Here is a 26,910-nt window from a genome sequence, read left to right as displayed (position 1 = left end):
GGGGTCGGCCTCTCGAGCACCGGTTCACGTCAGGACTCTGTTTTAGGGCACAATATCCGACCACAGTGTTTTGGGGTCCACAGTCGCAGAAGGATGGAGTTGAAAATCTTTGTGGTCTCTTTGACCCTGTGTATTTTGGCTTTCGGCGGCACCAGTGAAAGTGAGTATAAGATTGTTTACTACTTGTTTACGTTTTTTACATTCATTTTACCACTTGATTACGTTTTTCTTTAATTTTTTCCTGGGAATTCAATGAATATATTTTAGCTCAAACGCTGTATTTTTTAGTTGTATTTTATGAATTCCCACCTGTTTGGCAGTCCTTCTCTTCTATGGTAATGGTCCCCTCCGGGCGCCATGCACTCGCTGTCCTCCGCCCCCTCTCCTGACTAGTTCCGGGCCTGGCCAAAGGGGCAAATAAGCGTTTACAAACAATGGCCCACGTTGTTTCAGTTTAAAGCCAGGAGAATTCAAGAGCTCCCCCTTAAACGACCCCATTCCTAAAAAAAAAAAAACTTCCGTTTGCAGCTGCAAAACGCCTTCACTCTAATCTCTGTGCCTCACTTGTACGCAGTTAATGGAGGAGTGGTTTTCATTTGTTCTGCTCGAGTGCTGGAACATTTGGTTATTTTAAGTAATGTGCACTGCCAATGCGGATCATAACAATGGTTTAAGGGGTTAATTGTGTGAATAAATGTTCCATGTTGTCTTAGACATCTGAGCAACCGTTTTCTATGTATAAAAGTGCTCGTGGAATGTATTGTTTTGGTTTATTACAGCGCTTAGAAACAATACGTGTAAAACATGAAGCTACTTATGCGTTCGCCAGTACAGTACAGCTTTCGCTTTAACCCCTTCGCCGTGCTGAAGGTTGCGGGCAGGGCCGTGGCGGAGCGGTTCCGTCATGCGCACAGCGCAACTGACGCGCATGACGGAACCGCTCCGTCACACGCATCAAAGGGGTTAAAATATTTGTTCGTGGTTCACTTGGCTAAAACTGCAGAAATGTGTGTTGAAGGTAAAAAAAGGTTTCAATTTAAAACCGAGTTAAAAGCAGCGTGGTTGTTTTCATGGTTGAATCTCATTTCGCCATCCTTGGAAGGATGAAAGGCTAAGCCAAACGGGTGGTGGCTTGACCTAGTTCGCTATGATTGAGACTTGTAGGTTACATCCACATCTCGGGGGCAGGCTCCGTGACCCGTCTGTCCATCATGGATACTCAAGTGTTTACAAATGACTGTGTGTGGTGGCTGCTTCTGGACAAAAAAGGTGTACGTGCAGGGAGGCACTCTTAATATTTTTGCCAGGCACTCGGACTTTTAATTTGATTAGGCCCAAGTTTACCAATGTTTTGGCCAACTCCTGGCGCAGATATTCCGAGTTAGCAATGGAAATGCATTATATTTATGTTGTTAAAAAACAATCATTAATAAAAGCCATTACCACTTACAATGCCACTAGCTCACACTTGTGTGAATGCAATACAATAGATTTCGCATTCACAAAAAAATTGAGCTGTTGTCATTTTAAATTACAATGCCTTTTATGTTTTACAAAAGAAAAACAAACAAAAAACAATTTACAATGTCAATAGCTCAAAATAATGTCATTGCGAGACCTATTGCATTGTAAATGCTTGTTTATTTTAAATGTAGTTTCCTGAGGGTGAGACCGAAAAATGCTAAAGAATATTTTGGTTTTTTCAGCCACGCCTTTGACCACGCCCCCTAGATCCGTCACCCCACCCCAATGCATGCAGCATCACAATTCCCATACTTTTTTTAAATACACTACACCCACTGCGTATACAAAATATACCAACAATGGGACATCAAATGATCAGCTAGACCCTAACACTTCACATTGACGGCCAGATGTACAACCATTTTCTTTTGCAGCTCCTAATTTTCAAATTTTTTTGTGACTTGCAATATGCAAGTCGCAAAAGGAAATGTACTAATGTTTCTCAGACACATTTTGCAATTCCCAATGAGGTTGTAAATGACCTGCCTCATCAATTTTCATGAGGCAGGTCACAATTTGCGACTCATTGGGCATGGGCATTAACACAAGGATGGTGGCCTGCTGGGAACAGCAGACCCTCATGTCTGTGTTTGATTTTTAAATAACACAACTTTTTTTTAAATGCAGCCCCATTTCCTTAAAGGAAAATGGGATGCATTTCGAAAACAAAAATTAAATGTTTCAGTTTGATTTTTTAAGAGTAGGCAGTGATCGCTGCCAATCATAAAGAGGAAGGGGTCCCTTGAGGACTCACTTTGTCATTCGAGGTTACCACTAGTGGCATTAAGCGAAGTACTAACAGCACAAATGGCCACTTTTAAAACAGCTGTTTTTATTAGTCTTTTCTGTGCTGTTAGATTGTCCTCTGCGTGATCATTTTTTTCTGTCAGACATGCCGCTGCATCCTCATAGCCGAACTCAACCCGTCTTTTATGGTTGCTCTTTGGGACGAAGGTTATATTTGCATACAACAAGGTAGGGCTTTCTTATGTAAACAATTTGTTTTTGCTACCTACTTTTTGGTTGGCTGAAGTGTGCCTTTCGAATGACATTTGATAACAGCAGTATAAGAATTATTTACCGCTGACCCCGAAATACTTGGTAATTCATTCTCATTTGGCAAGTGTCAACCTCTTTTCAATATACACACTAGTAGAAAGCAACATGCTGCTATGCATTTTAATTAGGTCACCCTCTTTGCAGACCAGCTTCAAATATGTTTTTTTCAATCTATTCGCTATTGAATCACCTTATTAAACGTCTAGACTCCCTCTTTTTAGCGAGCCATCAGGTATGCCCTTGTAGGAAAGTAGGTTCTGCTTCTCATGGTTACCCTGACTTTTTGCTGAATGTAATACTGTTTTTGACTAGTCTGACTCCAGTCTATCTGCTTTCTCCTTATACTGTTATGCTATGTACCTAGGTACACACCAGATTGGATACTGGGGGACCCTTGTCAGTCCCTAGTAGATGGTACCCATGTACCCAGGGCAGAGGTACCCAGAGGCCTACCATGGGCTTAAGCATGTATTATGCCATCCATGAGAGGTCATGCAAAATGGAACTACAGGCCTACTATTGCAGCCTGTGTAAGTTGGTGTAAGCACCACTTACTTAAGATATAGGTTCACTATCTCTAAGGCTCACTGCACTTAAAACCTATAAGTCACCCCTATAGCAGGCCTTAAAAGTCCTGAAGGCAGGGTGCTTGGTTCTAAGTGAGAGGGTGTTCTTGCACGAGCAGGACACCCCTTCAGCCTATGGAGCCCACTCTCCCGGGTTGTCAGTGATACAGCCATTTACTAATTATAGAGGGGCATTATGCAACTCTAAAATGGCTGAATCAAACCCTATCATGTTTGGTATCAAACATTTTGGAATCATACCCCCACACCGGTAACTGGTGTGGGAGGTATGATTCCACCCCTCAGAAGCGAGCTTCATGGGGTCCCTGGTGTTCCCAGTACCAGCCTTCTAGCTCCGTACAGCACAAAATGGTTGCTGCCGAACAGAGACACATTTCTGCCCTCCTGCTGCTGAGCCAAGCTCAAACAGGAGAAGGCACAACAATAGGCATCCTGTCACTGGGAGGTGTGACCACCTCCCAGACAGGATTTAGTGTATTAGGACTGGGTGGGTGCGCTGGCCAGCGACTGAAAGTCTGCATGCGGGGCACATATGGTGTCCCTGTGCATAGTCCAGTTCAAACCAGTTCTGGGAGCTGTTGGCTCCAGCTCTGGCACGAAACTGGATAAAGGACATGGGAGTAACCTTCCCTCTCTTCAGACCCTCCCCTGAGCGGGTCCCCTGAATCATGCCAACCCTCTCCCTTGGGTACTTAAGGGCTTACCTAGCTGTAGGACCCTAGATTCATTGTGGACAAGATTCTGATGAGAAATCATTGCACTTCGACCGTCTGGGCACTCTGGACATCGCTGGACTTCGTTTGAGCCCTACTTCGTCTCCCTCTCAGTCTGCTGCATCGTCTGTGCCTGTGCACAGTACAGAGTCCGTGTAGGACCTGTGAAACATCTAAGACACATGAAGATAATCTCCCTTAGAGTGAAGGAGTCACTCCCCTGGGTTTGCAGGCACTGCAACACAGCTGACTGGTCTGCTGATCCTGAGCTCCTGTGGACTCCGAAGGCATCAGCAACACAGGAGTTGGGTTTCTATGACCCTCAAGGTCAGAATCCCTTGTGGGATCTGCAATACCCGAACCCCTGTGCACCGCGTACTTTTTCAAGTGCAACTGCTTGTTGGTAATTCTGCAAGAAGTGCATTGAGCTACGTGTAGCCCCAACCTCTAGCAACTTCTCCTGCAAAGATCTTCACCCACCTCGCACTGAGTGCTCCGTGGCCTGTTGTTTTGTACAGCTGTTTGAGGTGCTCTCGTGACTTCTGTGCCTCTGGCGTTTGAGTCCAGTTGAGGGTCAACTTTGATTTCCGTGGGCTCCCTGCTTGCTTGGGGCCTACTCTGACTACCCTGTGTTTGGTAAGTCTCCTGGACCTTGCTGATCCGAACCGTGACCTTTCTTCTGAGTGGGTTGCTGTTGCCAAGACTTGTTGGTGCTCCAGCCAGACACCGACCCCATAGCACTCGACATCCTTTGTGGGACAGTTTGCATCCGGCTCCTGATTGTCCTCGACGTCTCCTGGTCCACGTAGCTGCAGAGTCAAGGACTCCATCAACCAACCTGAAGCACCCAACATCGGTGGGCGTTCATCTATCGAGCTCCTGGTCACTCCCATGTGACCCAGAACTCTGTCCCCTTTGCCTTCAGGTACTCCTCAACAAGAATCCATGTTTGAATTCCAACTGACAATTGTCACCCTTCAAGCAGCGGCTCTTCTTCGAAGTCCTCCATTGTGTTCGATGGCGGTTTCCGACACTACTTAATCCCTATGCACCCGGCTTCCCTGGGCTAGGTAACTTGGGTACTTCGGTATCCACATGTGGGGTGGCTCTCCAACCTTCTGTCTTTCACAACGTTTCTTTGTAGTCCACTGGGAAGGGTCAACCTTGACTTTCCCATAGATTTGTGCGGAGCACACAATTGTGTTCCCACATTGCACACGCACTCTGTGGGGTCCCTTTCTATTCACCTTGGGTGGTTCCTTGGGGTCCCAGCAATTCTACATCTTCTCAACACTGTCTTGGCTCGAGTCGTGGTTCTATACCACTTATATAGTGTATGGTTTTGTCCCCCCCACCGGAGACCCACTGTGCTATTTACTGTCATTTCTGTGCTTAAGTATTGTGTGTTTTGTCATTTGTGTGCTTTGTTATTATCCTCGTGTAGAAGATATTGTGTTGTACTAGATAGTGTCATATTAATAAATACATATTTTTATAACTACTGTGTGGTTCTCCTTTCATTTAATCAATATTAAAAGGTTGCATTCTGGTAAAACAAGCTGCTTAACACTCCTTAACACTCCTTCAAGACTAAGCTTGAAGGTTGCTCTCGACAGCTACCACTTGGATAGCTTTCTAAAGGTTGACCTGAGACCTCTAAAATCATCATACGTGTTATCTGGACTGGTACAGGGTGCCCACTTTAATTAGTGGATAACACACTCCCAAAATTACTTTAAAAAAAGCTAGGACTATAAATACTGACCTCACCCCATACATCATACTCCCAGGTTTCCTGAAGATGGATAGCAGATGAGTGACTGACAACTTTGAATTAACCTTCCCTAAAAACCCATGCTCTATGTAAGATTACCTTTCATGTGTGTACACAAGCTATAAATAAATACGACATATATGTAGAGACTTACCCGTGCTCTGTTGGGTGGAGATGGCAGGAGTTTCAGTCTTTATTGTTGAGAAAGTGGTGCTAGCTGTGGTTTTTGTAGTTTCTCGAGAAGATAGGTGGGCATGGGTGGAGGTGCTAAAAGGTACAACCTCACTGATTGTAGTATGGATAGTGCGTGAAGATGCAGATTTCTCATTGGTGATTGGACGGGTGATGGATGTAAATGATACAGTCTTGGTGGGTGTAGAATAGCTTCTTGTCGAAGTTGATGTTTTCTCTCCTGTGACTGGATGGGAGACCGAGATGGCTGAGGCTCTCTCAGTGGCTGTAGAATAAATATTGGCTGATGTTCCAGTTGTGCTGGAAGAAGTTGAGAATGTCTCAGTAGGTGTAAAATTGGAGCTGAAGGACGATGAAGCAGTCTCAGTAGGTTTAGAGTGGGTAGTGGAGGAAGCTGGCTTTGTCTCATTTACTGTAGAAATTGAGATTATGGAAGTTGAGACTGACTCAGTAGGTGTAGAGGTGCTGGATGAAGTTATCAGTGTCTCTGTAGGTGCTGAATTGAAGTTGGAAGAAGTTGAGATTGTCTCAGTATGAAGAAAATAGGGACTGGAGAAAGATGAAGCAGTCTCAGTAGGTGTAGAGGAGCTGGATGAAGTTATATGTGTCTCTTCAGGTGTGGAGTGTGTTCTGGAAGAAGTTGAGAATGTCTCAGTAACAGGAAAATGGGTGCTGGAGGAAGAAGTAGCAGTCTCAGTCGGTTTAGAGTGGGTGGTGAAAGAAGGCGTTGTCTCAGTTGCTATAGAAGTGGAGCTTAATGAAGTTGAGGCTATCTCGGTAGGTGTAGAGGTGATGGATGAAGTTATGAGTGTCTCAGTTGGTGTTGAATGCATGCTGGAAGAAGTTGAAAATGTCTCAGTAACAGGAAAATGGGTACTGGAGGAAGATGAAGCCGTCTCATTAGGTGTAGAGCGGGTAGTGAAGGATGATGGCGCTGTCTCAGTTGTTGAGGAAATTGAGCTTACTGAAGTTGAGACTGCCACAGTAGGTGTAGAGGTGATGGATGAAGTAATAGGTGTCTCAGTAGGTGTTGAATGGGTGCTGGAAGAAGTTGAAATTGTCTCAGTAACAGGAAAATGGGTACTGGTGGAAGATGAAGCAGTCTCTGTAGGTTTAGAGTGGGTGGTGGAGGAAGCTGGCATAGCCTCAGATGCTGTAGAAATAAAGCTTATGGAAGTTGAGACTATCTCAGTAAGTGTAGAGGTGATGGATGAAGTAATAAGTGTCTCAGTAGGTGTTGAATGGGGGCTGGAAGAAGTTGAAAATGTCTCAGTAACAGCAAAATGGGTACTGGAGGAAGATGAAGCCGTCTCAGTTGATGTAGAGTGGTTAATGGATGAAGCTGGCTTTGTCTCAGTTGCTGTAGAAATGGATTTTATTGAAGTTGAGACTTGGTCAATAGGTGTAGAGGTGCTGGATGAAGTTATAAGTGTCTCTTCTGGTGTGGAGTGTGTTCTGGAAGAAGTTGAGAATGTCTCAGTAACAGGAAAATGGGTGCTGGAGGAAGAAGTAGCAGTCTCAGTCAGTTTAGAGTGAGTGGTGAAAGAAGCAGGCGTTGTCTCGGTTGCTGTAGAAATGGAGCTTAGTGAAGTTGTGACTATCTTGGTAGGTGTAGAGGTTATGGATGAAGTTATAAGTGTCTCAGTTGACACTGAATTGATGCTGGAAGAAGTGGAAAATGTCTCAGTAACAGGAAAATCGGTTCTGGAGGAAGATGGAGCAGTCTCAGTCAGTTTAGAGTGGGTAGTGAAGGATGATGGCCTTGTCTCAGTTGTTGAGGAAATTAGGCTTACGGAAGTTGAGACTGTCTCAGTAGGTGTAGAGGTGATAAATGAAGTAATAAGTGTCTCAGTAGGTGTTGAATGGGTGCTGGAAGAAGTTGAAAATGTCTCAGTAACAGGAAAATGGGTACTGGAGGAAGATGAAGTCTTCTCAGTAGATTTAGAGTGGGTGGTGAAGGAAATAGGCGTTGTCTCAGTTGCTGTAGAAATAGAGCTTATGGACGTTGAGACTGTCTCAGTAGGTGTAGAGGTGATGGATGAAGTTATAAGTGTTTCTGCAGGTGTGGAATGTGCGCTGGAAGGAGTTGAGAATGTCTCAGTAACAGGAAAATGAGTGCTGGAGGAAGACGTAGCAGTCTCAGTAGCTATAGAGTGGGTGGTGGATGAAGCTGGCTTTGTCTCAGTTGCTGTTGAAATGAAGCTTAGTGAAGTGGAGATTATCTCAGTAGGTGTAGAGGTGATGGATGAAGTTATATGTGTCTCAGTTGGCATTGAATGGATGTTGGAAGAAGTTGAAAATGTTTCAGTAACAGGAAAATGGGTACTGGAGGAAGATGAAGCCGTCTCAGTAGGTGTAGAGTGGGTAGTGAAGGATGATGACGCTGTTTCAGTTGTTGAAGAAATTGAGCTTACGGAAGTTGAGACTGCCTCAGTAGGTGTAGAGGTGATGGATGATGTAATAGGTGTCTCAGTAGGTGTTGAATGGGTGCTGGAAGAAGTTGAAATTGTCTCAGTAACAGGAAAATGGGTACTGGTGGAAGATGAAGCCGTCTCAGTCAGATTAGAGTGGGTAGTGAAGGATGATGGCTTTGTCTCAGTTTTTGAGGAAATTAGGCTTACGTAAGTTGAGACTGTCTCAGTAGGTGTAGAGGTGATGGATGAAGTAATAAGTGTCTCAGTAGGTGTTGAATGGGTGCTGAAAGAAGTTGAAATTGTCTCAGTAGCAGGAAAATGGGTACTGGTGGAAGATGAAGCCGTTTCTGTAGGTTTAGAGTGGGTGGTGGAGGAAGCTGGCGTAGCCTCAGATGCTGTAGAAATAGAGCTTATGGAAGTTGAGACTATCTCAGTAGGTGTAGAGGTGATGGATGAAGTAATAGGTGTCTCAATAGGTGTTGAATGATGGGTGCTGAAAGAAGTTGAAAATGTCTCAGTAGCAGGAAAATGGGTACTGGAGGAAGATGAAGTCTTCTCAGTAGATTTAGAGTGGGTGGTGAAGGAAATAGGCGTTGTCTCAGTTGCTGTAGAAATAGAGCTTATGGATGTTGAGACTGTCTCAGTAGGTGTAGAGGTGATGGATGAAGTTATAAGTGTTTCTGCAGGTGTGGAATGTGCGCTGGAAGGAGTTGAGAATGTCTCAGTAACAGGAAAATGAGTGCTGGAGGAAGACGTAGCAGTCTCAGTAGCTATAGAGTGGGTGGTGGATGAAGCTGGCTTTGTCTCAGTTGCTGTTGAAATGAAGCTTAGTGAAGTGGAGATTATCTCAGTAGGTGTAGAGGTGATGGATGAAGTTATATGTGTCTCAGTTGGCATTGAATGGATGCTGGAAGAAGTTGAAAATGTCTCAGTAACAGGAAAATGGGTGCTGGAGGAAGACGTAGCAGTCTCATTAGGTGTAGAGTTGGTGGAGGAGGAAACTGGCATTGTCTTAGTTGCTGTTGAAATGGAGTTTATTGAAGTTGAGACTATCTCAGTAGGTGTAAAGGTGGTGGATGAAGTTATGAGTGTCTCTGCAGCTGTGGAATGTGTGCTGGAAAAAGTTGAGAATGTCTCAGTAACAGGAAAATGGGTGCTGGAGGAAGAAGTACCTGTCTCAGTAGGTATAGAGTGGGGGGGTGATGAAGCTGGCTTTGTCTCAGTTGCTGTAGAAATGGAATTTATTGAAGTTGAGACTATCTCAGTAAGTGTAGAGGTGATGGATGAAGTTATGAGTGTCTCAGTTGGCGTTGAATGCATGTTGGAAGAAGTTGAAAATGTCTCAGTAACAGGAAAATGGGTACTGGAGGAAGATGAAGCCGTCTCAGTAGGTGTAGAGTGGGTAGTGAAGGATGATGACGCTGTTTCAGTTGTTGAAGAAATTGAGCTTACGGAAGTTGAGACTGCCTCAGTAGGTGTAGAGGTGATGGATGATGTAATAGGTGTCTCAGTAGGTGTTGAATGGGTGCTGGAAGAAGTTGAAATTGTCTCAGTAACAGGAAAATGGGTACTGGTGGAAGATGAAGCCGTCTCAGTCAGATTAGAGTGGGTAGTGAAGGATGATGGCTTTGTCTCAGTTTTTGAGGAAATTAGTCTTACGTAAGTTGAGACTGTCTCAGTAGGTGTAGAGGTGATGGATGAAGTAATAAGTGTCTCAGTAGGTGTTGAATGGGTGCTGAAAGAAGTTGAAATTGTCTCAGTAGCAGGAAAATGGGTACTGGTGGAAGATGAAGCCGTTTCTGTAGGTTTAGAGTGGGTGGTGGAGGAAGCTGGCGTAGCCTCAGATGCTGTAGAAATAGAGCTTATGGAAGTTGAGACTATCTCAGTAGGTGTAGAGGTGATGGATGAAGTAATAGGTGTCTCAATAGGTGTTGAATGGGTGCTGAAAGAAGTTGAAAATGTCTCAGTAGCAGGAAAATGGGTACTGGTGGAAGATGAAGCCATCTCTGTAGGTTTAGAGTGGGTGGTGGAGGAAGCTGGCGTAGCCTCAGATGCTGTAGAAATAGAGCTTATGGAAGTTGAGACTATCTCAGTAGGTGTAGAGGTGATGGATGAAGTAATAGGTGTCTCAATAGGTGTTGAATGGGTGCTGAAAGAAGTTGAAAATGTCTCAGTAGCAGGAAAATGGGTACTGGTGGAAGATGAAGCCATTTCTGTAGGTTTAGAGTGGGTGGTGGAGGAAGCTGGCGTAGCCTCAGATGCTGTAGAAATAGAGCTTATGGAAGTTGAGACTATCTCAGTAGGTGTAGAGGAGATGGATGAAGTAATAGGTGTCTCAGTAGGTGTTGAATGGGTGCTGGAGGAAGTTGAAAATGTCTCAGTAACAGGAAAATGGGTACTGGAGGAAGATGAAGTCTTCTCAGTAGATTTAGAGTGGGCGGTGAAGGAAATAGGCGTTGTCTCAGTTGCTGTAGAAATAGAGCTTATGGACGTTGAGACTGTCTCAGTAGGTGTAGAGGTGATGGATGAAGTTATAAGTGTTTCTGCAGGTGTGGAATGTGCGCTGGAAGCAGTTGAGAATGTCTCAGTAACAGGAAAATGAGTGCTGGAGGAAGACGTAGCAGTCTCTGTAGCTATAGAGTGGGTGGTGGATGAAGCTGGCTTTGTCTCAGTTGCTGTTGAAATGGAGCTTAGTGAAATGGAGATTATCTCAGTAGGTGTAGAGGTGATGGATGAAGTTATATGTGTCTCAGTTGGCATTGAATGGATGCTGGAAGAAGTTGAAAATGTCTCAGTAACAGGAAGATGAGTGCTGGAGGAAGACGTAGCAGTCTCAGTAGCTATAGAGTGGGTGGTGGATGAAGCTGGCTTTGTCTCAGTTGTTGTTGAAATTGAGTTTATTAAAGTTGAGACTATCTCAGTAGGTGTAAAGGTGGTGGATGAAGTTATGAGTGTCTCTGCAGCTGTGGAATTTGTGCTGGAAACAGTTGAAAATGTCTCAGTAACAGGAAAATGGGTACTGGAGGAAGATGAATCCGTCTCAGTAGGTGTAGATTGGGTAATGGAGGAAGCTGGTGTTTTCTCAGTTGTTGTATAAATGGAGCTTACGGAAGTTGAGACTGTCTCAGCAGGGTTGGAGGTGCTGTATGAAGTTATAAGTGTCTCAGTAGGTGTTGAATGGGTGCTGGAAGAAGTTGAAATTGTCTCAGTAGCAGGAAAATGGGTACTGGTGGAAGATGAAGCCGTCTCTGTAGGTTTAGAGTGGGTGGTGGAGGAAGCTGGCGTAGACTCAGATGCTGTAGAAATAGAGCTTATGGAAGTTGAGAGTATCTCAGTAGGTGTAGAGGTGATGGATGAAGTAATAGGTGTCTCAATAGGTGTTGAATGGGTGCTTGAAGAAGTTGAGAATGTCTCAGTAAGAGGAAAATGGGTGCTGGAGTAAGATGAAGCAGTCTCAGTAGATTTAGAGTGGGTAGTGGAAGAAGCTGGCTTTGTCTCCGTTGCTGTAGAAATGGAGTTTATTGAAGTTGAGACTATCTCAGTAGGTGTAGAGGTGCCGGATGAAGTTATATGTGTCTCTTCAGGTGTTGAGTGGGTTCTGAAAGAAGGCGAGAATGTCTCAGTAACAGGAAAATGGGTGCTGGAGGAAGAAGTAGCAGTCTCAGTTGGTTTAGAGTGGGTGGTGAAAGAAGAAGGCGTTGTCTCAGTTGCTGTAGAAGTGGAGGTTAATGAAGTTGAGACTATTTCGGTAGGTGTAGAGGTGATGGATGAAGTTTTAAGTGTCACAGTTGGCATTGAATTGATGCTGGAAGAAGTGGAAAATGTCTCAGTAACAGGAAAATGGGTGCTGGAGGAAGAAGTAGCAGTCTCAGTCAGTTTAGAGTGGGTAGTGAAGGATGATGGCCTTGTCTCAGTTGTTGAGGAAATTAGGCTTACGGAAATTGAGACTGCCTCAGTAGGTGTAGAGGTGATGGATGTAGTAATTGTCTCTGTAGGTGTTGAATGGGTGCTGGAAGAAGTTGTAAATGTCTCAGTAACAGGAAAATGTGTACTGGAGGAAGATGAAGCCATCTCAGTAGGTTTAGAGTGGGTGGTGGAGGAAGATGGCATTGTCTCAGAAGCTGTAGAAATAGAGCTTATGGAAGTTGAGACTGTCTCAGGAGGTGTAGAGGTGATGGATGAAGTTATAAGTGTCTCAGTTGGAGTTGAATGGATGCTGGAAGAAGTTGAAAATGTCTCAGTAACAGGAAAATGGGTGTTGGAGGAAGATGACGCAGTCTCAGTCGGTTTAGAGTGGGTAGTGAAGGATGATGGCGTTGTCTCAGTTGTTGAGGAAATTGAGTTTACGGGAGTTGAGACTGTCTCAGTAGGTGTAGAGGTGATGGATGAAGTAATAAGTGTCTCAGTAGGTGTTGAATGGGGGCTGGAAGAAGTTGAAAATGTCTCAGTAACAGGAAAATGGGTACTGGAGGAAGATGAAGCTGTCTCAGTAGGTGTAGAATGGGTAGTGAAGGATGATGACGCTGTCTCAGTTGTTGAAGAAATTGAGCTTACGGAAGTTGAGACTGCCTCAGTAGGTGTAGAGGTGATGGATGATGTAATAGGTGTCTCAGTAGGTGTTGAATGGGTGCTGGAAGAAGTTGAAATTGTCTCAGTAACAGGAAAATGGGTACTGGTGGAAGATGAAGCCGTCTCAGTCAGATTAGAGTGGGTAGTGAAGGATGATGGCTTTGTCTCAGTTTTTGAGGAAATTAGGCTTACGTAAGTTGAGACTGTCTCAGTAGGTTTAGAGGTGATGGATGAAGTAATAAGTGTCTCAGTAGGTATTGAATGGGTGCTGAAAGAAGTTGAAATTGTCTCAGTAGCAGGAAAATGGGTACTGGTGGAAGATGAAGCCGTCTCTGTAGGTTTAGAGTGGGTGGTGGAGGAAGCTGGCGTAGCCTCAGATGCTGTAGAAATAGAGCTTATGGAAGTTGAGACTATCTCAGTAGGTGTAGAGGTGATGGATGAAGTAATAGGTGTCTCAATAGGTGTTGAATGGGTGCTGAAAGAAGTTGAAATTGTCTCAGTAGCAGGAAAATGGGTACTGGTTGAAGATGAAGCCGTCTCTGTAGGTTTAGAGTGGGTGGTGGAGGAAGCTGGCGTAGCCTCAGATGCTGTAGAAATAGAGCTTATGGAAGTTGAGACTATCTCAGTAGGTGTAGAGGTGATGGATGAAGTAATAAGCGTCTCAATAGGTGTTGAATGGGTGCTTGAAGAAGTTGAGAATGTCTCAGTAACAGGAAAATGGGTGCTGGAGTAAGATGAAGCAGTCTCAGTAGATTTAGAGTGGGTAGTGGAAGAAGCTGGCTTTGTCTCTGTTGCTGTAGAAATGGAGTTTATTGAAGTTGAGACTATCTCAGTAGGTGTAGAGGTGCTGGATGAAGTTATATGTGTCTCTTCAGGTGTTGAGTGGGTTCTGAAAGAAGGCGAGAATGTCTCAGTAACAGGAAAATGGGTGCTGGAGGAAGAAGTAGCAGTCTCAGTTGGTTTAGAGTGGGTGGTGAAAGAAGAAGGTGTTGTCTCAGTTGCTGTAGAAGTGGAGGTTAATGAAGTTGAGACTATTTCGGTAGGTGTAGAGGTGATGGATGAAGTTTTAAGTGTCTCAGTTGGCATTGAATTGATGCTGGAAGAAGTGGAAAATGTCTCAGTAACAGGAAAATGGGTACTGGAGGAAGATGAATCCGTCTTAGTAGGTGTAGATTGGGTAATGGAGGAAGCTGGTGTTTTCTCAGTTGTTGTATAAATGGAGCTTACGGAAGTTGAGACCGTCTCAGCAGGGTTGGAGGTGCTGTATGAAGTTATAAGTGTCTCAGTAGGTGTTGAATGGGTGCTGGAAGAAGTTGAAAATGTCTCAGTAACAGGAAAATGGGTGCTGGAGGATGATGAAGCAGTCTCAGTAGGTTTAGAGTTGGTGGAGGAGGAAGCTGGCATTGTCTCAGTTGCTGTTGAAATGGAGTTTATTGAAGTTGAGACTATCTCAGTAGGTGTAAAGGTGGTGGATGAAGTTATGAGTGTCTCTGCAGCTGTGGAATGTGTGCTGGAAAAAGTTGAGAATGTCTCAGTAATAGGATAATGGGTGCTGGAGGAAGAAGTACCTTTCTCAGTAGGTATAGAGTGGGGGGGTGGTGAAGCTGGCTTTGTCTCAGTTTCTGTAGAAATGGAATTTATTGAAGTTGAGACTATCTCAGTAAGTGTAGAGGTGATGGATGAAGTTATGAGTGTCTCAGTTGGCGTTGAATGCATATTGGAAAAAGGTGAAAATGTCTCAGTAACAGGAAAATGGGTACTGGAGGAAGATGAAGCCATCTCAGTAGGTGCAGAGTGGGTAGTGAAGGATGATGACGCTGTCTCAGTTGTTGAAGAAATTGAGCTTACGGAAGTTGAGACTGCCTCAGTAGGTGTAGAGGTGATGGATGATGTAATAGGTGTCTCAGTAGGTGTTGAATGGGTGCTGGAAGAAGTTGAAATTGTCTCAGTAACTGGAAAATGGGTACTGGTGGAAGATGAAGCCGTCTCTGTAGGTTTAGAGTGGGTGGTGGAGGAAGCTGGCGTAGACTCAGATGCTGTAGAAATAGAGCTTATGGAAGTTGAGAGTATCTCAGTAGGTGTAGAGGTGATGGATGAAGTAATAGGTGTCTCAATAGGTGTTGAATGGGTGCTTGAAGAAGTTGAGAATGTCTCAGTAAGCGGAAAATGGGTGCTGGAGTAAGATGAAGCAGTCTCAGTAGATTTAGAGTGGGTAGTGGAAGAAGCTGGCTTTGTCTCCGTTGCTGTAGAAATTGAGTTTATTGAAGTTGAGACTATCTCAGTAGGTGTAGAGGTGCTGGATGAAGTTATATGTGTCTCTTCAGGTGTTGAGTGGGTTCTGAAAGAAGGCGAGAATGTCTCAGTAACAGGAAAATGGGTGCTGGAGGAAGAAGTAGCAGTCTCAGTTGGTTTAGAGTGGGTGGTGAAAGAAGAAGGCGTTGTCTCAGTTGCTGTAGAAGTGGAGGTTAATGAAGTTGAGACTATTTCGGTAGGTGTAGAGGTGATGGATGAAGTTTTAAGTGTCTCAGTTGGCATTGAATTGATGCTGGAAGAAGTGGAAAATGTCTCAGTAACAGGAAAATGGGTGCTGGAGGAAGAAGTAGCAGTCTCAGCCGGTTTAGAGTGGGTAGTGAAGGATGATGGCCGTGTCTCAGTTGTTGAGGAAATTAGGCTTACGGAAGTTGAGACTGCCTCAGTAGGTGTAGAGGTGATGGATGTAGTAAGTGTCTCTGTAGGTGTTGAATGGGTGCTGGAAGAAGTTGTAAATGTCTCAGTAACAGGAAAATGTGTACTGGAGGAAGATGAAGCCATCTCAGTAGGTTTAGAGTGGGTGGTGGAGGAAGATGGCATTGTCTCAGATGCTGTAGAAATAGAGGTTATGGAAGTTGAGACTGTCTCAGGAGGTGTAGAGGTGATGGATGAAGTTATAAGTGTCTCAGTTGGAGTTGAATGGATGCTGGAAGAAGTTGAAAATGTCTCAGTAACAGGAAAAAAGGTGTTGGAGGAAGATGAAGCAGTCTCAGTCGGTTTAGAGTGGGTAGTGAAAGATGATGGCGTTGTCTCAGTTGTTGAGGAAATTGAGCTTACGGGAGTTGAGACTGTCTCAGTAGGGGTAGAGGTGATGGATGAAGTAATAAGTGTCTCAGTAGGTGTTGAATGGGGGCTGGAAGAAGTTGAAAATGTCTCAGTAACAGGAAAATGGGTACTGGAGGAAGATGAAGCCGTCTCAGTAGGTGCAGAGTGGGTAGTGAAGGATGATGACGCTGTCGCAGTTGTTGAAGAAATTGAGCTTACGGGAGTTGAGACTGCCTCAGTAGGTGTAGAGGTGATGGATGATGTAATAGGTGTCTCAGTAGGTGTTGAATGGGTGCTGGAAGAAGTTGAAATTGTCTCAGTAACAGGAAAATGGGTATTGGTGGAAGATGAAGCCGTCTCAGTCAGATTAGAGTGGGTAGTGAAGGATGATGGCTTTGTCTCAGTTTTTGAGGAAATTAGGCTTACGTAAGTTGAGACTGTCTCAGTAGGTGTAGAGGTGATGGATGAAGTAATAAGTGTCTCAGTAGGTGTTGAATGGGTGCTGAAAGAAGTTGAAATTGTCTCAGTAGCAGGAAAATGGGTACTGGTGGAAGATGAAGCCGTCTCTGTAGGTTTAGAGTGGGTGGTGGAGGAAGCTGGCGTAGCCTCAGATGCTGTAGAAATAGAGCTTATGGAAGTTGAGACTATCTCAGTAGGTGTAGAGGTGATGGATGAAGTAATAAGCGTCTCAGTAGGTGTTGAATGGGTGCTGGAAGAAGTTGAAAATGTCTCAGTAACAGGAAAATGGGTACTGGAGGAAGATGAAGTCTTCTCAGTAGATTTAGAGTGGGTGGTGAAGGAAATCGGTGTTGTCTCAGTTGCTGTAGAAATAGAGCTTATGGACGTTGAGACTTTCTCAGTAGGTGTAGAGGTGATGGATGAAGTTATAAGTGTTTCTGCAGGTGTGGAATGTGCGCTGGAAGCAGTTGAGAATGTCTCAGTAACAGGAAAATGAGTGCTGGAGGAAGACGTAGCAGTCTCTGTAGCTATAGAGTGGGTGGTGGATGATGCTGGCTTTGTCTCAGTTGCTGTTGAAATGGAGCTTAGTGAAGTGGAGATTATCTCAGTAGGTGTAGAGGTGATGGATGAAGTTATATGTGTCTCAGTTGGCATTGAATGGATGCTGGAAGAAGTTGAAAATGTCTCAGTAACAGGAAGATGAGTGCTGGAGGAAGAAGTAGCAGTCTCAGGAGCTATAGAGTGGGTGGTGGATGAAGCTGGCTTTGTCTCAGTTGTTGTTGAAATTGAGTTTATTAAAGTTGAGACTATCTCGGTAGGTGTAAAGGTGGTGGATGAAGTTATGAGTGTCTCTGCAGCTGTGGAATTTGTGCTGGAAACAGTTGAAAATGTCTCAGTAACAGGAAAATGTGTACTGGAGGAAGATGAATCCGTCTCAGTAGGTGTAGATTGGGTAATGGAGGAAGCTGGTGTTTTCTCAGTTGTTGTATAAATGGAGCTTACGGAAGTTGAGACTGTCTCAGCAGGGTTGGAGGTGCTGTATGAAGTTATAAGTGTCTCAGTAGGTGTTGAATGGGTGCTGGAAGAAGTTGAAAATGTCTCAGTAACAGGAAAATGGGTGCTGGAGGATGATGAAGCAGTCTCAATAGGTTTAGAGTTGGTGGAGGAGGAAGCTGGCATTGTCTCAGTTGCTGTTGAAATGGAGTTTATTGAAGTTGAGACTATCTCAGTAGGTGTAAAGGTGGTGGATGAAGTTATGAGTGTCTCTGCAGCTGTGGAATGTGTGCTGGAAAAAGTTGAGAATGTCTCAGTAATAGGATAATGGGTGCTGGAGGAAGAAGTACCTTTCTCAGTAGGTATAGAGTGGGGGGGTGATGAAGCGGGCTTTGTCTCAGTTTCTGTAGAAATGGAATTAATTGAAGTTGAGACTATCTCAGTAAGTGTAGAGGTGATGGATGAAGTTATGAGTGTCTCAGTTGGCGTTGAATGCATATTGGAAAAAGGTGAAAATGTCCCAGTAACAGGAAAATGGGTACTGGAGGAAGATGAAGCCGTCTCAGTAGGTGCAGAGTGGGTAGTGAAGGATGATGACGCTGTCTCAGTTGTTGAAGAAATTGAGCTTACGGAAGTTGAGACTGCCTCAGTAGGTGTAGAGGTGATGGATGATGTAATAGGTGTCTCAGTAGGTGTTGAATGGGTGCTGGAAGAAGTTGAAATTGTCTCAGTAACAGGAAAATGGGTACTGGTGGAAGATGAAGCCGTCTCAGTCAGTTTAGAGTGGGTAGTAAAGGATGATGGCTTTGTCTCAGTTTTTGAGGAAATTAGGCTTACGTAAGTTGAGACTGTCTCAGTAGGTGTAGAGGTGATGGATGAAGTAATAAGTGTCTCAGTAGGTGTTGAATGGGTGCTGAAAGAAGTTGAAATTGTCTCAGTATCAGGAAAATGGGTACTGGTGGAAGATGAAGCCGTCTCTGTAGGTTTAGAGTGGGTGGTGGAGGAAGCTGGCGTAGACTCAGATGCTGTAGAAATAGAGCTTATGGAAGTTGAGAGTATCTCAGTAGGTGTAGAGGTGATGGATGAAGTAATAGGTGTCTCAATAGGTGTTGAATGGGTGCTTGAAGAAGTTGAGAATGTCTCAGTAAGAGGAAAATGGGTGCTGGAGTAAGATGAAGCAGTCTCAGTATATTTAGAGTGGGTAGTGGAAGAAGCTGGCTTTGTCTCCGTTGCTGTAGAAATGGAGTTTATTGAAGTTGAGACTATCTCAGTAGGTGTAGAGGTGCTGGATGAAGTTATATGTGTCTCTTCAGGTGTTGAGTGGGTTCTGAAAGAAGGCGAGAATGTCTCAGTAACAGGAAAATGGGTGCTGGAGGAAGAAGTAGCAGTCTCAGTTGGTTTAGAGTGGGTGGTGAAAGAAGAAGGCGTTGTCTCAGTTGCTGTAGAAGTGGAGGTTAATGAAGTTGAGACTATTTCGGTAGGTGTAGAGGTGATGGATGAAGTTTTAAGTGTCTCAGTTGGCATTGAATTGATGCTGGAAGAAGTGGAAAATGTCTCAGTAACAGGAAAATGGGTGCTGGAGGAAGAAGTAGCAGTCTCAGTCAGTTTAGAGTGGGTAGTGAAGGATGATGGCCTTGTCTCAGTTGTTGAGGAAATTAGGCTTACGGAAGTTGAGACTGCCTCAGTAGGTGTAGAGGTGATGGATGTAGTAAGTGTCTCTGTAGGTTTTGAATGGGTGCTGGAAGAAGTTGTAAATGTCTCAGTAACAGGAAAATGTGTACTGGAGGAAGATGAAGCCATCTCAGTAGGTTTAGAGTGGGTGGTGGAGGAAGATGGCATTGTCTCAGATGCTGTAGAAATAGAGCTTATGGAAGTTGAGACTGTCTCAGGAGGTGTAGAGGTGATGGATGAAGTTATAAGTGTCTCAGTTGGAGTTGAATGGATGCTGGAAGAAGTTGAAAATGTCTCAGTAACAGGAAAATGGGTGTTGGAGGAAGATGAAGCAGTCTCAGTCGGTTTAGAGTGGGTAGTGAAGGATGATGGCGTTGTCTCAGTTAAAGAGGAAATTGAGCTTACGGGAGTTGAGACTGCCTCAGTAGGTGTAGAGGTGATGGATGATGTAATAGATGTCTCAGTAGGTGTTGAATGGGTGCTGGAAGAAGTTGAAATTGTCTCAGTAACAGGAAAATGGGTATTGGTGGAAGATGAAGCTGTCTCAGTCAGATTAGAGTGGGTAGTGAAGGATGATGGCTTTGTCTCAGTTTTTGAGGAAATTAGGCTTACGTAAGTTGAGACTGTCTCAGTAGGTGTAGAGGTGATGGATGAAGTAATAAGTGTCTCAGTAGGTGTTGAATGGGTGCTGAAAGAAGTTGAAATTGTCTCAGTAGCAGGAAAATGGGTACTGGTGGAATATGAAGCCGTCTCTGTAGGTTTAGAGTGGGTGGTGGAGGAAGCTGGCGTAGCCTCAGATGCTGTAGAAGTAGAGCTTATGGAAGTTGAGACTATCTCAGTAGGTGTAGAGGTGATGGATGAAGTAATAAGCGTCTCAGTCGGTGTTGAATGGGTGCTGGAAGAAGTTGAAAATGTCTCAGTAACAGGAAAATGGGTACTGGAGGAAGATGAAGTCTTCTCAGTAGATTTAGAGTGGGTGGTGAAGGAAATAGGTGTTGTCTCAGTTGCTGTAGAAATAGAGCTTATGGACGTTGAGACTTTCTCAGTAGGTGTAGAGGTGATGGATGAAGTTATAAGTGTTTCTGCAGGTGTGGAATGTGCGCTGGAAGCAGTTGAGAATGTCTCAGTAACAGGAAAATGAGTGCTGGAGGAAGACGTAGCAGTCTCTGTAGCTATAGAGTGGGTGGTGGATGACGCTGGCTTTGTCTCAGTTGCTGTTGAAATGGAGCTTAGTGAAGTGGAGATTATCTCAGTAGGTGTAGAGGTGATGGATGAAGTTATATGTGTCTCAGTTGGCATTGAATGGATGCTGGAAGAAGTTGAAAATGTCTCAGTAACAGGAAGATGAGTGCTGGAGGAAGAAGTAGCAGTCTCAGTAGCTATAGAGTGGGTGGTGGATGAAGCTGGCTTTGTCTCAGTTGTTGTTGAAATTGAGTTTATTAAAGTTGAGACTATCTCAGTAGGTGTAAAGGTGGTGGATGAAGTTATGAGTGTCTCTGCAGCTGTGGAATTTGTGCTGGAAACAGTTGAAAATGTCTCAGTAACAGGAAAATGGGTACTGGAGGAAGATGAATCCGTCTCAGTAGGTGTAGATTGGGTAATGGAGGAAGCTGGTGTTTTCTCAGTTGTTGTATAAATGGAGCTTACGGAAGTTGAGACTGTCTCAGCAGGGTTGGAGGTGCTGTATGAAGTTATAAGTGTCTCAGTAGGTGTTGAATGGGTGCTGGAAGAAGTTGAAAATGTCTCAGTAACAGGAAAATGGGTGCTGGAGGATGATGAAGCAGTCTCAATAGGTTTAGAGTTGGTGGAGGAGGAAGCTGGCATTGTCTCAGTTGATGTTGAAATGGAGTTTATTGAAGTTGAGACTATCTCAGTAGGTGTAAAGGTGGTGGATGAAGTTATGAGTGTCTCTGCAGCTGTGGAATGTGTGCTGGAAAAAGTTGAGAATGTCTCAGTAATAGGATAATGGGTGCTGGAGGAAGAAGTACCTTTCTCAGTAGGTATAGAGTGGGGGGGTGAAGAAGCTGGCTTTGTCTCAGTTTCTGTAGAAATGGAATTCATTGAAGTTGAGACTATCTCAGTAAGTGTAGAGGTGATGGATGAAGTTATGAGTGTCTCAGTTGGCGTTGAATGCATATTGGAAAAAGGTGAAAATGTCTCAGTAACAGGAAAATGGGTACTGGAGGAAGATGAAGCCGTCTCAGTAGGTGCAGAGTGGGTAGTGAAGGATGATGACGCTGTCTCAGTTGTTGAAGAAATTGAGCTTACGGAAGTTGAGACTGCCTCAGTAGGTGTAGAGGTGATGGATGATGTAATAGGTGTCTCAGTAGGTGTTGAATGGGTGCTGGAAGAAGTTGAAATTGTCTCAGTAACAGGAAAATGGGTACTGGTGGAAGATGAAGCCGTCTCAGTCAGTTTAGAGTGGGTAGTAAAGGATGATGGCTTTGTCTCAGTTTTTGAGGAAATTAGGCTTACGTAAGTTGAGACTGTCTCAGTAGGTGTAGAGGTGATGGATGAAGTAATAAGTGTCTCAGTAGGTGTTGAATGGGTGCTGAAAGAAGTTGAAATTGTCTCAGTAGCAGGAAAATGGGTACTGGTGGAAGATGAAGCCGTCTCTGTAGGTTTAGAGTGGGTGGTGGAGGAAGCTGGCGTAGACTCAGATGCTGTAGAAATAGAGCTTATGGAAGTTGAGAGTATCTCAGTAGGTGTAGAGGTGATGGATGAAGTAATAGGTGTCTCAATAGGTGTTGAATGGGTGCTTGAAGAAGTTGAGAATGTCTCAGTAAGAGGAAAATGGGTGCTGGTGTAAGATGAAGCAGTCTCAGTAGATTTAGAGTGGGTAGTGGAAGAAGCTGGCTTTGTCTCCGTTGCTGTAGAAATGGAGTTTATTGAAGTTGAGACTATCTCAGTAGGTGTAGAGGTGCTGGATGAAGTTATATGTGTCTCTTCAGGTGTTGAGTGGGTTCTGAAAGAAGGCGAGAATGTCTCAGTAACAGGAAAATGGGTGCTGGAGGAAGAAGTAGCAGTCTCAGTTGGTTTAGAGTGGGTGGTGAAAGAAGAAGGCGTTGTCTCAGTTGCTGTAGAAGTGGAGGTTAATGAAGTTGAGACTATTTCGGTAGGTGTAGAGGTGATGGATGAAGTTTTAAGTGTCTCAGTTGGCATTGAATTGATGCTGGAAGAAGTGGAAAATGTCTCAGTAACAGGAAAATGGGTGCTGGAGGAAGAAGTAGCAGTCTCCGTCAGTTTAGAGTGGGTAGTGAAGGATGATGGCCTTGTCTCAGTTGTTGAGGAAATTAGGCTTACGGAAGTTGAGACTGCCTCAGTAGCTGTAGAGGTGATGGATGTAGTAAGTGTCTCTGTAGGTGTTGAATGGGTGCTGGAAGAAGTTGTAAATGTCTCAGTAACAGGAAAATGTGTACTGGAGGAAGATGAAGCCATCTCAGTAGGTTTAGAGTGGGTGGTGGAGGAAGATGGCATTGTCTCAGATGCTGTAGAAATAGAACTTATGGAAGTTGAGACTGTCTCAGGAGGTGTAGAGGTGATGGATGAAGTTATAAGTGTCTCAGTTGGAGTTGAATGGATGCTGGAAGAAGTTGAAAATGTCTCAGTAACAGGAAAATGGGTGTTGGAGGAAGATGAAGCAGTCTCAGTCGGTTTAGAGTGGGTAGTGAAGGATGATGGCGTTGTCTCAGTTGTTGAGGAAATTGAGCTTACGGGAGTTGAGACTGTCTCAGTAGGGGTAGAGGTGATGGATGAAGTAATAAGTGTCTCAGTAGGTGTTGAATGGGGGCTGGAAGAAGTTGAAAATGTCTCAGTAACAGGAAAATGGGTACTGGAGGAAGATGAAGCCGTCTCAGTAGGTGTAGAGTGGGTAGTGAAGGATGATGACGCTGTCTCAGTTGTTGAAGAAATTGAGCTTACGGAAGTTGAGACTGCCTCAGTAGGTGTAGAGGTGATGGATGATGTAATAGGTGTCTCAGTAGGTGTTGAATGGGTTCTGGAAGAAGTTGAAATTGTCTCAGTAACAGGAAAATGGGTATTGGTGGAAGATGAAGCCGTCTCAGTCAGATTAGAGTGGGTAGTGAAGGATGATGGCTTTGTCTCAGTTTTTGAGGAAATTAGGCTTACGTAAGTTGAGACCGTCTCAGTAGGTGTAGAGGTGATGGATGAAGTAATAAGTGTCTCAGTAGGTGTTGAATGGGTGCTGAAAGAAGTTGAAATTGTCTCAGTAGCAGGAAAATGGGTACTGGTGGAAGATGAAGCCGTCTCTGTAGGTTTAGAGTGGGTGGTGGAGGAAGCTGGCGTAGCCTCAGATGCTGTAGAAACAGAGCTTATGGAAGTTGAGACTATCTCAGTAGGTGTAGAGGTGATGGATGAAGTAATAGGTGTCTCAATAGGTGTTGAATGGGTGCTGAAAGAAGTTGAAATTGTCTCAGTAGCAGGAAAATGGGTACTGGTGGAAGATGAAGCCATCTCTGTAGGTTTAGAGTGGGTGGTGGAGGAAGCTGGCGTAGCCTCAGATGCTGTAGAAATAGAGCTTATGGAAGTTGAGACTATCTCAGTAGGTGTAGAGGTGATGGATGAAGTAATAAGCGTCTCAGTAGGTGTTGAATGGGTGCTGGAGGAAGTTGAAAATGTCTCAGTAACAGGAAAATGGGTATTGGAGGAAGATGAAGTCTTCTCAGTAGATTTAGAGTGGGCGGTGAAGGAAATAGGCGTTGTCTCAGTTGCTGTAGAAATAGAGCTTATGGACGTTGAGACTGTCTCAGTAGGTGTAGAGGTGATGGATGAAGTTATAAGTGTTTCTGCAGGTGTGGAATGTGCGCTGGAAGCAGTTGAGAATGTCTCAGTAACAGGAAAATGAGTGCTGGAGGAAGACGTAGCAGTCTCTGTAGCTATAGAGTGGGTGGTGGATGAAGCTGGCTTTGTCTCAGTTGCTGTTGAAATGGAGCTTAGTGAAGTGGAGATTATCTCAGTAGGTGTAGAGGTGATGGATGAAGTTATATGTGTCTCAGTTGGCATTGAATGGATGCTGGAAGAAGTTGAAAATGTCTCAGTAACAGGAAGATGAGTGCTGGAGGAAGACGTAGCAGTCTCAGTAGCTATAGAGTGGGTGGTGGATGAAGCTGGCTTTGTCTCAGTTGTTGTTGAAATTGAGTTTATTAAAGTTGAGACTATCTCAGTAGGTGTAAAGGTGGTGGATGAAGTTATGAGTGTCTCTGCAGCTGTGGAATTTGTGCTGGAAACAGTTGAAAATGTCTCAGTAACAGGAAAATGTGTACTGGAGGAAGATGAATCCGTCTCAGTAGGTGTAGATTGGGTAATGGAGGAAGCTGGTGTTTTCTCAGTTGTTGTATAAATGGAGCTTACGGAAGTTGAGACTGTCTCAGCAGGGTTGGAGGTGCTGTATGAAGTTATTAGTGTCTCAGTAGGTGTTGAATGGGTGCTGGAAGAAGTTGAAAATGTCTCAGTAACAGGAAAATGGGTGCTGGAGGATGATGAAGCAGTCTCAATAGGTTTAGAGTTGGTGGAGGAGGAAGCTGGCATTGTCTCAGTTGCTGTTGAAATGGAGTTTATTGAAGTTGAGACTATCTCAGTAGGTGTAAAGGTGGTGGATGAAGTTAGGAGTGTCTCTGCAGCTGTGGAATGTGTGCTGGAAAAAGTTGAGAATGTCTCAGTAATAGAATAATGGGTGCTGGAGGAAGAAGTACCTTTCTCAGTAGGTATAGAGTGGGGGGGTGATGAAGCTGGCTTTGTCTCAGTTTCTGTAGAAATGGAATTTATTGAAGTTGAGACTATCTCAGTAAGTGTAGAGGTGATGGATGAAGTTATGAGTGTCTCAGTTGGCGTTGAATGCATATTGGAAAAAGTTGAAAATGTCTCAGTAACAGGAAAATGGGTACTGGAGAAAGATGAAGCCGTCTCAGTAGGTGCAGAGTGGGTAGTGAAGGATGATGACGCTGTCTCAGTTGTTGAAGAAATTGAGCTTTCGGAAGTTGAGACTGCCTCAGTAGGTGTAGAGGTGATGGATGATGTAATAGGTGTCTCAGTAGGTGTTGAATGGGTGCTGGAAGAAGTTGAAATTGTCTCAGTAACAGGAAAATGGGTACTGGTGGAAGATGAAGCCGTCTCAGTCAGTTTAGAGTGGGTAGTAAAGGATGATGGCTTTGTCTCAGTTTTTGAGGAAATTAGGCTTACGTAAGTTGAGACTGTCTCAGTAGGTGTAGAGGTGATGGATGAAGTAATAAGTGTCTCAGTAGGTGTTGAATGGGTGCTGAAAGAAGTTGAAATTGTCTCAGTAGCAGGAAAATGGGTACTGGTGGAAGATGAAGCCGTCTCTGTAGGTTTAGAGTGGGTGGTGGAGGAAGCTGGCGTAGACTCAGATGCTGTAGAAATAGAGCTTACGGAAGTTGAGAGTATCTCAGTAGGTGTAGAGGTGATGGATGAAGTAATAGGTGTCTCAATAGGTGTTGAATGGGTGCTTGAAGAAGTTGAGAATGTCTCAGTAAGAGGAAAATGGGTGCTGGAGTAAGATGAAGCAGTCTCAGTAGATTTAGAGTGGGTAGTGGAAGAAGCTGGCTTTGTCTCCGTTGCTGTAGAAATGGAGTTTATTGAAGTTGAGACTATCTCAGTAGGTGTAGAGGTGCTGGATGAAGTTATATGTGTCTCTTCAGGTGTTGAGTGGGTTCTGAAAGAAGGCGAGAATGTCTCAGTAACAGGAAAATGGGTACTGGAGGAAGAAGTAGCAGTCTCAGTTGGTTTAGAGTGGGTGGTGAAAGAAGAAGGCGTTGTCTCAGTTGCTGTAGAAGTGGAGGTTAATGAAGTTGAGACTATTTCGGTAGGTGTAGAGGTGATGGATGAAGTTTTAAGTGTCTCAGTTGGCATTGAATTGATGCTGGAAGAAGTGGAAAATGTCTCAGTAACAGGAAAATGGGTGCTGGAGGAAGAAGTAGCAGTCTCAGTCAGTTTAGAGTTGGTAGTGAAGGATGATGGCCTTGTCTCAGTTGTTGAGGAAATTAGGCTTACGGAAGTTGAGACTGCCTCAGTAGGTGTAGAGGTGATGGATGTAGTAAGTGTCTCTGTAGGTGTTGAATGGGTGCTGGAAGAAGTTGTAAATGTCTCAGTAACAGGAAAATGTGTACTGGAGGAAGATGAAGCCATCTCAGTAGGTTTAGAGTGGGTGGTGGAGGAAGATGGCATTGTCTCAGATGCTGTAGAAATAGAGCTTATGGAAGTTGAGACTGTCTCAGGAGGTGTAGAGGTGATGGATGAAGTTATAAGTGTCTCAGTTGGAGTTGAATGGATGCTGGAAGAAGTTGAAAATGTCTCAGTAACAGGAAAATGGGTGTTGGAGGAAGATGAAGCAGTCTCAGTCAGTTTAGAGTGGGTAGTGAAGGATGATGGCGTTGTCTCAGTTGTTGAGGAAATTGAGCTTACGGGAGTTGAGACTGTCTCAGTAGGTGTAGAGATGATGGATGAAGTAATAAGTGTCTCAGTAGGTGTTGAATGGGGGCTGGAAGAAGTTGAAAATGTCTCAGTAACAGGAAAATGGGTACTGGAGAAAGATGAAGCCGTCTCAGTAGGTGTAGAGTGGGTAGTGAAGGATGATGACGCTGTCTCAGTTGTTGAAGAAATTGAGCTTACGGAAGTTGAGACTGCCTCAGTAGGTGTAGAGGTGATGGATGATGTAATAGGTGTCTCAGTAGGTGTTGAATGGGTGCTGGAAGAAGTTGAAATTGTCTCAGTAACAGGAAAATGGGTATTGGTGGAAGATGAAGCCGTCTCAGTCAGATTAGAGTGGGTAGTGAAGGATGATGGCTTTGTCTCAGTTTTTGAGGAAATTAGGCTTACGTAAGTTGAGACTGTCTCAGTAGGTGTAG

The 26,910-nt window shown here is 44.2% G+C and overlaps 1 protein-coding gene across 1 annotated transcript in view; it reads right to left on the bottom strand.

The window, feature by feature from the left end:
* Nucleotides 1-26,910, bottom strand: part of MUC12 (mucin 12, cell surface associated) — a gene marked incomplete at its 5' end in the record, with an annotated part of 144,962 nt that overhangs the window by 95,734 nt on the left and 22,318 nt on the right. Inside the window, one exon of the mRNA XM_085637118.1 lies at nt 5,812-26,854. Coding sequence (XP_085493244.1) covers nt 5,812-26,854 — 21,043 coding nt within the window. The remainder of the gene's footprint in view (nt 1-5,811; nt 26,855-26,910) is intronic.

The sequence above is a fragment of the Triturus cristatus genome, chromosome 12 (assembly GCF_964204655.1).
Source record: "Triturus cristatus chromosome 12, aTriCri1.1, whole genome shotgun sequence".
NCBI lineage: Eukaryota > Metazoa > Chordata > Amphibia > Caudata > Salamandridae > Triturus > Triturus cristatus.
This window is presented reverse-complemented; position numbering and strand designations above follow the sequence as displayed.